The sequence below is a fragment of the Helobdella robusta genome (assembly GCF_000326865.2).
Source record: "Helobdella robusta unplaced genomic scaffold HELROscaffold_4, whole genome shotgun sequence".
In the NCBI taxonomy this organism is placed as follows: Eukaryota; Metazoa; Annelida; class Clitellata; order Rhynchobdellida; family Glossiphoniidae; genus Helobdella; species Helobdella robusta.
In genome coordinates, this window is record NW_008704902.1 from 5,763,008 (window position 1) to 5,776,353 (window position 13,346).

General features: G+C 32.5%; 1 protein-coding gene across 1 annotated transcript; it reads right to left on the reverse strand.

Moving 5' to 3' along the window:
- Nucleotides 1-1,111: 1,111 nt before the first annotated feature.
- Nucleotides 1,112-12,394, reverse strand: HELRODRAFT_66967 (hypothetical protein; the record flags this gene model as incomplete). The annotated part of the gene is made up of 5 exons (XM_009024255.1): nt 1,112-1,213; nt 2,919-3,034; nt 6,415-6,511; nt 6,882-7,011; nt 12,126-12,394. Coding segments are annotated over 5 exons (714 nt in total), but the record flags the coding sequence as incomplete, so codon positions are not given.
- Between the last annotated feature and the right edge of the window lie 952 nt (nt 12,395-13,346).

Sequence of the window (13,346 nt, forward strand, 5' to 3'; positions counted from 1 at the left end):
AGGCAATTATTTATTTGAATATATCCCAAAGTGCAAGGACTGAAAGTAGAACTCGATATTTTTATAAACGATTAAATGTTTTTTACAAACATCAGAGTGTCGATCATACCCCTACTCAAAAGCTTTTTTTGTTTTTGTATAATCTTGGTCTATTAGCCTCAGAATTTTTCTTTGCCAACTCCAACAACTTGCTCCTCAAAACCTGATGCCCAAAAACTTTATAACCAAAATAATCTTATAATTTTATCATCCAAGGTTTAAACTTTATTTTATTCGAAATTTCGTTGTGAATGCAAATTTTACAGCTTGAACTACTTTGGTAACAGTTTATAATTTTTATCTTTTATACACATTAGTTAGAAAATTTAGTTTCGAGATCTAGAGTTCTCTAACAAATTACGAAAAACAACGGACCCAGTGTTATGTCACTTTATCGATTGAATTAGTAGGTTGAATGCTGAATTTCTCACATTTGATTGTAAAATATAATTTTCTATTCAATATTGTATAACGTATACATTGTATATTGTATAACATACACAACTTTTCAGACATTACCCCAAACAAACAAATCGTAGCCCTGTAGAAATAAAATTTTTGCTATTACGAATTTCTACGTGTATTTATACTATAGTAGTTATTCATATATTAGTTTTATTCTCGATTTTATTGCCGTAAATAAATTAATAAATGTTGAAAAGATTCAAACAAATTCCATGCTTAAAAGTGCTTAAAAACTTGTTGTGCAAATTAGGAATTCAAAAAAAGCGATTAAATTTTTTTTTAATTATAGAGACTGAATTGTGACCGTGATAACTTTATCATACGCTCGTTCTTACATAATGAATTTCAGTGAGCTGTACATGGTTTGAGGTGTGCGAGTATGGCCGATTGAACCAAATTGAAATTGATAATCTAACAATTAACATTTCCATTCAATTATGAGTAATGGTGCATGTGGTTATAATAAAAATATTAGCTATAAATGATAAAAAATAATTATTAATTAATAAGCTAATAATTAAATCACAGCGGACAGTTTCTGGTTTTTATTGAATACCATGGTTGAACGGATCGACAGAATGAACACACACAACATCAGAGTGGAACTTCATACGACACAAGGATGCAACAAATACAACGTGCTAGCTGCTATTGCAATCAAAAAAATCCAAAAAAACATTCTGTCGACGATTTCAGCAACTTTTCGCCACTCTTTAGCCCACAAAGTCTCTCTCAGCTTGATCAGCTCGACGCTATTGAGACGCATGCGGTTACTTTTCGCAGAGTGTCGTCGTTGGTGGCTGTTGTGGTTGTTGAATCGGTTCGTGTGTGAGGCCGTGCTGTGCTCGGTAGTCTTAGAGATGCTTGAAGATGCTATTAATGTGTTCGATGAGGCAACGATTTTATTTCGGTTTTTGTTGGAATATTCAAGTGGTTCAACGGCAAATCGATTGCTTTTTACGTGCGCTTTTGGACTCCACGTTTCTTCTTCTTCGTCTTCTTCCTCGATAGCCTTCTTTTTCCGACGCATGCAAACTAAATAAGCCAGATAATCTGCAAAGTGTCAAATGATTGATGCTAAATATATTAATGCTACAATTAATTATATACTGTTGAATATTTTTGCAAAAGTGTGTCATTCCTTACATGATATGACATCATTCAAGCAAGTCGCACACCTTCGTTATCAACATTTCCTGTAGTTTCGGGCACAATTTTTATAATACATACACCTCATCTCATTCAAAATAATGTCTTGAGGTTTAAACAATTTTTAAATATTCAATGCTCAACGCAATTATTTGTAACGCAAAAAAATAACTTGCAACTGGAAGTTTAAAAATGATAAAATTTTTAAAATCAGTTCTTCACTTATTGCTATCGATTTGGAATTTATCGACAAAATCACGCCCGAACAACGTTGGCTCGACTATCGATTTTTGTGGGCTCCACTCCACATCTCTCCGTGTTTGTGCAAATCATACAATGTTGCTATTGTCAGTTCACGTGTGTATTTGTCCCTTCACAACTTTTAGCCACGCTAATATGAAGAAATGAAAAACCCTCTCACATCGAATTTCTTATTGAACTCTAATTCTAATTGCTTGTCAGGATTTTAAATTTGCTGCGGCACTTTTTGAGATTTATCCATCAAAAACTTGAATCTATTAAAAAATTCTTTCTCTGACTAACAGCCTGTCCATTCAGTTAAATTATTTTAGATGTAAAACTTCAAGAGGATTCCAAAAATACAGCACAATCGTTTCTTAGCAATATATTTTACAACAATTAAAATGTTGATGATAATTATACGCTTTGAATAGTAGTAACTTAAAATATTGAAAGAAATTATTAAACTTCTATAAGACAAGCGACGGAGCACCAAATTCGTAAGGCTCTCATCACTGCTGAAAAATAAAGTCATTTTTAACGTAAGAAGAGTTGTCAGATTTCTTCTTAATTTTATTTTTACGGTTTTGAAACTAAAATAGCGTGCATTACCATCAATTAGTTAATGATGCCATAGATGAAACAATGACATCACTTAAAAATTAAAACGATCAAATAAACCATGTTGCCCCAGGGTTTATTTTATTATCATTTGCATACCCCAAGATACAGGTTCGTGGTTCAAATGTTGAAATAGTTTCACCATTAAAAAATTATTCACATCGTAAAAACCTTCAAACCACTGAAGAAAACTTTAGCTTTTCTGCTGTAAACAAGTAACAATTTAACGTTTGAAGTAACAAACAGCCTAATTTGCTAACTAGAACAACGAATATGCGTGCAAAAGTAACGGGGAAAATGTGATTAAAAGATAAATGCAATATAATATTAACGTTACAAATGTGAAATAATAAAAGAAAAAGAAGGAGATGTAGGTAGGTAGGTAGGAGCGGCTCACTTGATACCAGCTCTTCTGCCCAGCGTGGCACGGGTCGGTCTGTCACGGCGTACAAATTGAGGACGTACACTGTCAGTACCATGCTCAGAGTTGTGATTCCCATCGTCAAGGTCAGGTACACACCTGTGTATGTTCATCATCATCATCATCGTCGTCGTCATCATCATCGTCATCATCATCATCATCTTCTGTAACAAGATTGTCATCAGGACAATCATTATAATCGTTGTAACCACAGTAATCATCATCATCTCTTATTAGTTAATCGTTTAATTTGCAACATAGCTAACCTGTTTGAACTCATCACTCAGCCCACACCAGTAGAGCCTACGCGAGGAAACTTCTTTCTTAATAATTTGCAATTCAGCTCTTTCTTACATGCGTTTTTACGATTATTATTGCAGAGTGTAAAGTTTTTATTTGAACAAATGTTTTGTGCAATGATGTGATGACATGATATTTAATTGGTTGGTAAAAAAATTTCAGAAAATTTTTTGCATTAAGGCATTGGGTTTCTATTGATGTTATATAATAAAAAATTCACTTGTGATTAACATTTATAAATTCACGATCTGTTTTTAATTCTGGCATTGGGTTGCTCAGTTTTCAGTTCTGTAGCACGTGAAGGTTTTTCACTTCGTGTGCCACCTCGCATAGTATCGACTTGATGAATTTTAAAAAATTTTTACCATTCCATCATCGTCAAAATTTTGTTTTCCAAAAATAAATCAGAAGCCTTGTTAGGAAAATAAATACTGCCTTAAAAACGTCACAACATATGTCATTTTTATTTCAGATTTTAAAAGTGCACCTCCAATTTTAGAAGGGAAGAGGCAGACATCGAGGGGGCCCTCAATTTGTTCATTTGGCGTATTTCACTTCATAAACTTCATTCGCGTCATTCAACGTGATTGACACACTTGCATCTAATTTATTGCTAGACGAGAATTTAAGATTAAACAGCACTTCATGCTAAACTCCATGCTGGAGTGATTTTCCGCTTGAGAATTAATTTTTTAAATGAATTATAGAAACTTATATATATATGGATAGAAAAATAAATGACTGAACAAATGATTGATCTAATGAATGAATGAATGGATGAATGAATGAATGAATGAATGAACGAACGAACGAACGAATGAATGAATGAATTCCAATCGGCCTGAATTATGGGTTGTTTAATCAGGAGATGAAATCTTAATTAAAAACGTTTGTTAACCAATCGATCACTTCAAGTACAATTCATCAACATCATGCGAACTTACCAATCAAACTGTTTAAACTTGAGATTTAATGTTGATTTTTTAAACTATAAATGTTTAACAATTGTGGAGCACAGTTTCAAACTTACAATCTAATATTATCATCTGTTGGGAGTAATTTCAAGTTTCAATTTTAAATCTTTCAGAAAAAATGTATTCTTGAAGCTGTTTAAGATATCAGAATGGAGTAGTTTTTTATGAGCCAAATATTTTTTAATCAATTTGACTTGTAGCTGCACAAATCGTTCAAATTATTCATTGCAATTTGTTGTTCCTTTTTTTTACAAAAAAGGTTACAGTGAATAATTTACTTACCTCCTACAATAATGTGGATTCATTGATTATTACATTGCGCAGGTTGCTACACGCGTGGTTTTCATTGTTTGATTTTCCAAACTAAATCATATATTTAAAGAACAAAAACGAAATTTAAAAGTTTCACTCTAAACCATTCAATTAGTTTAGTCAAAACCTAAGTGCTTTTTCATTTTTTTCCATGAGAGCTGGCAGATTGTAACAATGTAACAAACAAGTTGAACGTTGCAGCCTATCAAACGGAGAGAAGTTTTTCTTATCAAAGTCTGATCGACAGGTAAAGTTGATAAATTAATTTTTTAAAACTTTTCAACCAAAAATGATAAAGTATTTGAAAGTTTGTCAGCCACTTCTGAGATAAAAATAAAACATGCAGTTTATTAAAATATTTTTTCAATAATTTGAATTTTAATGAACTGAATAGTATTCAATTTTTAGCCTCAATTCTTCAATTCAACTCGTCAAACTTTTCAAACAAAGTCTCGGAACTTTTTGATGAATAACTCACCCGCCGGTACGTAAACAGCCAGGCATTAAATCATTGCTGCACGTCAGTTCAGTTAAGTGCGTGCACCATTCAGTGCCGGCATGCACCCATTCGTCAATGAATACACTGCATATACATTACAAGCACATATATATGCATTCATAAATGTTCCATTGTAATATATATAATCTATAGAAATGCTGCTCTAAAAGTTTAAACAGAGCATCAATCCACTCAACCATCCATCCATCCATCCACCCATCCACCAAACACCTATCCATACACTCAACCATCCATTCATCCATCTAACCATCCATCCACCCAGCTATCCATCCATCTACTCAAACATTCATCCACCCACCCAACCACCCAACCACCCATCCAACCAGCCAACCATCCATCCATCCACCCAAACTTCCATCCATCCACTCAACCATCCATTCATCCACTCAACCATCCATCCATCAATGGTTTATTGATTTGTTTTGCAACGTTTTATTATTATTATTAGAGCAGGGACAGAGAAAGGAAAAATGATTATGTGAAAAAATTAAAAATTGAAATATAAAATTATGAAAAACACGACAGAAGCATGATAATAAAGAGGAGAGAAAAGAGGGAAGACCGAGAAAGATATGAATAAAAAGCAATCTTTTCCTCCTCTCCTCCTCTCTTCGTAGTTTGTATTTACGTTTTTCAACCTTCAAATCTAAACGAACCCTCACCCTAACTCTAATCTTAAAAAATTTGCCAGACCGGTCTGTGAGTTTAACTTTACTAGAGATGCCAAGTCGGCCTGGAGTGTTACGATTTCCCTAATATTGATAATGATTTTGCGATGCACGCCGTGATGGTGTAATGGTTAAGGTGCCTGGCATTGTAGGTGCAGTGCCCTGGTTTGAATCTAATAAAATCCCCGCCTATCTCATGCAAGTGTGTGATGCGTTCGTTGATTCACGTGTGTTTATTCGTTGTGTGTTTGTTGTGATAATAAATTTTAATGCGCGTCAGTCGCTTGGCATGGCTCTATAAAAATTACATGATCATTATTATTACTATTATTATTATTATTTTTTTTATAAATTTTTTATAAATTATTATTATTAATTTTATAAATTATTTACATTTATTTATTTAAACTCTTGTAAATTATTAATAATTTTCGATTGATTTCATTCTGATTTTATCTTTTTGGTCAATAAAAGATATATATTAGTACGTACAGTAATGTAACGTAATAATAAAAACCAAATATTTAGCCAGTAACACACACCTGATTAGTGATTTTGATATAATAAATGAAGAAAAAGCATATCAAACGATTAAACAAGATGATTACAACACTGAAGAAGCTGATGTTAAAAATAATGTTAAACTAGATGATTACAACACTGATGAAGGTGATGTTAAAAATAATAATGAATGAAAGAGCCGACCTAGTAGAGGTATGTGTTCGGATGTCTTTGGAATGCTATCTGTGACGTTCAACAACAGGATCCGGAAGGACAGCAGGACGACTACTCCGATCTGGACCTGCGTGAAGACGTTGGAATGAATGGAAAATCATTTCTCCGTTAGTTAACAGAATGGTTAATAAATGTTTTGAATGATATTCGTTTTAAAACTTTTTAATTTCATTGCTCTGGGATTTTGTTGTTGATAACAAGATTTGTTTTTACAAATCTTCATAGTCATTTTTTGCAGTAAGTTTTATTTTAATCGATAGAAAGATATAAATTTTATACAAACCAAAAATTGTTCCAACAAGCATCAATAAAACAATTCAACTACTTGACAACGAAGGCCATGAGACAACAAACTTGACGATAGTTACGAATTAACAAATCTGAAGAAAGTTATAAATGAAGAGACCTGACCAGTGTTTTGAAAGAAGGAAGCTGACCTTTTGAGCGGGAGTGGAGAAGAAGACGGAGAGGAGGATGATGGAGGTCATGAGAGAGGGCACGATGACGTTCAGGATGTAGAACGTGTACCTCCTACGCATGAAGATCCGGAATTCAACGTTGGCCACTCTGCCATCCAGCAAGTTCAATTCAAATTTTATTTATTTATTTATTTATGACAACAAATTCAATATTTGATCACTAAACTGTATTCGACTTCATGAAAGTAAAATGTTGATCGGAATAATTTAAAAAATGTAATTTACAATTAAAATAATTATGGCTAAGTTATAAATTGTAAATGGCTCAAATGATAAAAATACAAAACATAAAAAAGCAGTCTTCTGCTTCCACAATTTTGTTTTGGATAATAATTATTCAAAAATGGAAAAAAATTAATTACAAACAATTTTGCATACATACAAACAAACAAACTGATCATTTGGAGAGAATAATATATTGTCGCATATTTCACTTGATACTAATGAGAAAGAAGTCAGAAGAGCCCAGTCAACCGGAATCAAGCCACATAAAGAAGGGAATCAGTTCTCATTTACGGTTCATAGTCTGTCACATGATTGCATAACAAGACAGCTACATCACTATACGCTCTGCTACTGCGCAAAAATATATCTCGCTATTTTTATCTTCCTACAACGATATAATGTAAAGAAATATCACAGAACCACATATATAGAAGCCGACAAAATCAACAACTGTACACTTACATTTGTAAACAGCTTGAATCCTGATGTTTATTTTTCATGTTACAATGTTTCTTCTTCAACAAATTAATTGTAAACATTATTATTAAACGTTAACAACAATTACCTCGACATAGAGAGGGCCTACATAGAGAACAATTGCATTTTGTTACGAATGATCGTAACAAAATGCAACAATCATTTAACGTGCTCAGGCAAGCATTCTAAACAGGTACCAAACATTAGAATCTGCCTTCTTAACAATCTTGTTACTGCGTGTCGACTGGATGTACTTTTAAGCAACGACGAACGATGTCTACGTTGCAATAGTCTGTCGCAAACTGTCTCCAGAAATGTTGCGGTGTCAGAGCCAGTCGTTTGGAACAGTTTACAAGTCTTCTGAGAATTGAATTGATAATGGATGGCTGGAAAAGGAGTCTGAAAATTGATCTTTATTTTTTTTCATAAAAGAACTCACAGTATGTCATTTCAAGAAAACACGAAATGTTTTTTTAAACACTAACTCATTTTATTTGTTTAAGTTAAGGCTACAGCTAATCTGAGTTAATCTGCCGATTCACATTTTTTTTTAACGTTTTTGAAAAAAAATTTAATTTTTGTCGAAAATAACAATAAGAAAGGATGGGGTACGTTGAGACAAGGGGTGCAATGAGACAAATCAAATAATTGTTAAGCGGTACATAATTTTTTCTATAGAGTTAACCTAATCTGTACTTTAGTAGGACCGCTAGTTTTCGATATAATTTTCTGCGATGAAAATCGTAAGTTTCGTTTCTTTAATTCTGATTTTTGATTTTTTGAAAGATTTCTAAACATGTTAATATTTGGTTTGGAATGTGATTGTTCAATCCTTTTGACTGTAATATCATTTCAGATGAAGATTTTTTATCGAGATACTGTGATCACTCCTACCTGAAAGTTTGACGTTTCAATAAGAAATTAGTTCATAGAAGCCAAACTTTTATTCCAATTGGTTTTGGCACTACGTTGAATAATTATGTCATCGACTCTGTGGGGTACAGTGAGACAACAATGATGGGGCACAGTTTTTATCACTGCTAAACCATTGTTTTAATGCAAAAGTTAAATTTTAAGATAAAAGAAAACATTTTTAATGACTTGAGTATTTATTATATTTCATAGGAACACGGTGTTGTAGTCTTACAATACCTCCACACACATCTCATCGGGTACAATCATTGGATGTTTCTGTGTACTATCCATTCTTTAAATTTTACAATGATGCTATAAACTCATGGTCAGTGAGAAATCCTAATCCTGGTGGTATTCATGAAGTTGCAGATTTTGTGGGATACGCACACCAAAAATTTGTAACTCCGTCAAACATAATTTCTGGATTCGCCGAAACTGGAATTTATCCTTTTGACTGTAATATCTTTTCAGATGAAGATTTTTTATCGACTGCTGTTTCAGATCGTCCGGATTCTGCTCTTAGTTGGCCTTGTACATCTAATCATTTGGATCCTGCTCTTAGTTGGCCTTGTACATCTAATCATTTGGATCCTGCTTTTAGTGGACCTTGTACATCTAATCATTTGGATCCTGCTCTTGATAAACCTTCTCCATCCGTTTCAGATCATCTGAATCCTACTCATAGTAAATTTAGTTCAACGTCTAGCTATGCAAGATATAACACCTGTTACATTTTTAACGCCGGAGCAGTTTAACGGATATCCAAAAGCAGGAAATAGAAAAACAAGCAACAAAGATAGAAAAAAAAGAAGATGTCTCATAGCTACTGGCACTCCAAAAAAAGTTTTCTAGAAGCTAATATTATGTTACTGGTCATGCTATCTTGTTAGATGTTAGGTAATGTTACACAGATGAGCCAGCCTGATCACCGTAACAGTCAAAACAGAAAAATATTCATATATTTATAATGTCTATTAATTTGATCACAAGATTTATCGTATTTTCTCAACATAGCATATAATCATTGTTATTGTGTTCTGGAAAAATGAACAAAAATTTAAAATTAAATTGTCATAAGAAGGCTGATTTAATTCAACACATTGGCACATGTTGTCAACGTTCAACTACGACAAAACGTAACTAGCACGCACACAAGCACATGTGCTGAATATAGACGACTGTTGCATTTGAAGCAGATGCTTACGTGGCAGTTTAAAATAGTTGGAAACATCCTTTTCCACCAATCAACTCAACTTCAGTCATTCAATGGATTTAAAGCGGACATGACAGACGCAGCAAGCCATTTTATGTTGGGAAACATTTGCTAAGTTGTAAGCAATCATTCGTTCAAATTCAATTTATGAAAGAAATTATAATGAAAATAACGACGCCAATTGAGTTTGTTACAATCGATAAAATTTCCCTACAACCACACGTACCAGGAAACGCTCATCTGCCATCAAGTTTTTATTTTCAGAAGCTGAATGATCTTTAAGTGATCCAAAGTCTGTCATTATTTTTGAATTTCCATTACAGTCGTAAAAAATCAAGCAGCAATTGTAATCACTAAAATTCATTTGGATGAACTTTCCAGAAGAATATGTTTCAAGAAGAAAATATTAACTGAATGTTTATAGTCCCAAACATCATTTTCCATTTTGAGCGCCAAGCAGGAAAGCATAAATTTTATTGCACTACTTGCTTCTTCCAACATTACTTCTGCTGATAAATTTCTTTTTACCGTCCGAACATTTTTTATATTTTTATGTTTTGACCTTGAATTTCAATCTGCAACGTGTTCCTTTCAAAATTTGCTACATTTATTTTCCATGATTTTTACGGTTGAAAACAGAAATAATTTTTTTATAAAAATTTGCTTCAAAATGATTTCATTGTAAAAAAAATTATGGAATGTTTAAACGATGTGTTAACACAAAAAAAATAATTTCCACAAGTGTATAAATAATTTTTTGCGAATTATCACTCCAACGAATTATATAAATAACTTAATTTAATTGAACGCACCAAGAGCAAGCTCTAATGTTATACATTGTAGAGTGCAATGCTTTCTTCAACAATGATGTTTCAACACGACTCGCTTCTATAAAGAATCCTCTTTTCAATGGTTCATTCACGTGATCAAGCAAAAAATGTTTATGCATTGTCCTTCGATTCATTAGTTTGTTTACAAACATTTTGTGAGTTTTTGGGAACTCATTCGTTAATTTTTAAAACTTCACAATACAAAACCAAACCATGTTTTTATCACATGAGATTGAGATTTCAATTACCGAATTACAATTATTAGCTGGTGTGAACATGAAAGGCACTTGTTATTATGAACGAACAGTGCGTCAGAGTCGGATGAAAAATTTCCAGCTGCAAACTTTTGAATCACAATTTCACCTTTTTATCACTACTAAATAAAAAATACGTAAAAAACGCTTAAAGTCAGTCAGTGTAATTGCTTTCATAGTAAAACTACTTTATTTTTGTGTTTTAGAGCATGCTGAAAATTTTTTTCAAATTTTGCATCCAAATTTTATTTTATTATCATTACTAAATAAAAATACTTCAAAAAACACTTAAAATGAGTCAATGGAACTGTTTTTTTAATAAAATTACTTTATTTTTATATTTTACAACGTACGAAAAAATTATGCGATTTTATTCACATTATTAGCATTTATTTTCAGTATTAAAAATGATTACTTATTGCCATACCTATTTATTTTCTAAAATAAGCACCATCTTAAATAAATATTTTCAAAATATGAATTCAATGCATATACTGAATTGTACTATCTCTGTAAACGTTGTGGTCATATGCATGCTGTTAGTGGTCATCATCTTCATGGCTATTTAAGCATGTGAGGCAGCCGATCGCTTCGGAAGCGAACGACGTCATAAATTTGAAAATGTTCAAACTTGGCTTTTTGTAATGGTCCCAAGTTTGATTGCGCTAAAATTTGTACTCTGAAAATGCGTTATATTTAATTTTTGGTCCCAAGTCACACGTTAGGATTCCCGGAAAGTGTATGTTTCCATCGTTCGAAAAGATGAAAGATTGATCGTGTTGTCAGATGAAATTGATTGCAAAACATTCGAACTAAAATGCAACCATTTTTTATGTCTTCTTCTGTGGATACGTTTGATGTCCCCCCAAGCGGCAACAATTTGTAATATTTTGATTGTTTCAAATGTAAATGTCAATTTTAAGAAAGATGTAAAACCTAATGCGTATTCAATAGATTATATTCCAATTATGTCCGTAGGTTCAATGGGAATTGCAAATAAGAAAGACAAACAAACAAGTTCACATAAATACACAAAAATTACTAAATAATAATTTTTATAATCTAGTTTTTTTTCAGCTAAAATTTGCAAAAACTGCTAAACTATTTTTTGACAGATAATGCTGGAAAGTTTGAATATTTCGCTTATTTTTATAAAACCACTCAAACATGAAAATTGATGACCTCCAAAATCTGGAAATGGCCGGATTTATAACTAATGAAACAATCAACTTAAATATAAAATGTAAATTTATAAAGGATTAATTGAAATATATGAAGAGGTTGTAACCTTTCGTTGGACGTCGTTGTGTTGACCTCCCTTCTAAGAGCCACCGTCCTAAAAATGTCCCACTCCCCATTTCTCTCCAGCGACTCCAGGTTAACTTTATCGATGCTGTTTGTCAGGTTCATTTTGGATGTGTGGTAGGACCAGGCTCCGAAAGTTATGGTGCAACACTGTTCATCAAACGGATAATAAGTTATATCGATCTCGCAAATTGTTTTAAACACCCCTCCTGGCTCCCAATGGATCGATCCATCGTGTTGTATCACGGCCCTGAACTGACCAAACTCTTTGTAGATGTCTTCTGCTCTGGTTGAATGCAAATAAGAAAGCGTGGTTAGGTCATTTGTCAGTTAAATGTGTTCTTCATTCTTTATCAACATGCATTTAATTCTTTTATGTTATTAAAGATTTAACTATTTGCTGTTTCTATTTATAGTTTTTATAGCTTAGATGGTTTTTATCAAAAAAAAATTCATAAAATATCATTCAAAAAAATTTATAAAAAAAACAATAAACAAATTACAGCAACGAACAAATAAATAAATAAATTTCGCCAAAAAATATGTTGGTCGGCAATGAAGGAGGTGGCACATTCAAATGAGACTGACCCTTTGATGGAAGCAAACTCGGGTCTCCAGAGTTTCCTGGCCTCCACCACGATATCCTCCATGTTGAATTCACTTTTATTCCATCTCAACCTCTCATCTACCCATTCCTGGAAATTTTTTCGTGAATTTAATAATTGTTATCAATGAAAAATATAAATTATGAATGTAGGTTATTCTACATGAATGATTGAAATATTGTTTCAGAAAAATATTGCGAAAGTTTTAAAAAGCAGGCTGCAAAGAAAAATAATACATTAATTTGTATGCGGACAAACAAATGTGATTCTTTTGTGTAAACATTTTTTTCATATAAACGTTTTTCTTTTGTCATCTCTGCCCAATTTTATATCAAGTTACAACTCAATTCTCTGTCACAGTTTGTGGCAGATCACTTTACATTTAAGAAATATCAAAGATTAAAAGCTGACGAACTTCAAAATTGTATGCATCAAAATAGTAGAAAATAATGATAATTGACAATATCAAGTTTGTTTGCCATTAATTTGAAGTTGAAAACCTAGTGAGTGCATCTAATGAAATCTTCCGCGCGAGTGGATGTTGCAGCTGAATGCTACAGACAATAATTAATAATTTAAACTAAACATAGATTGTCTCA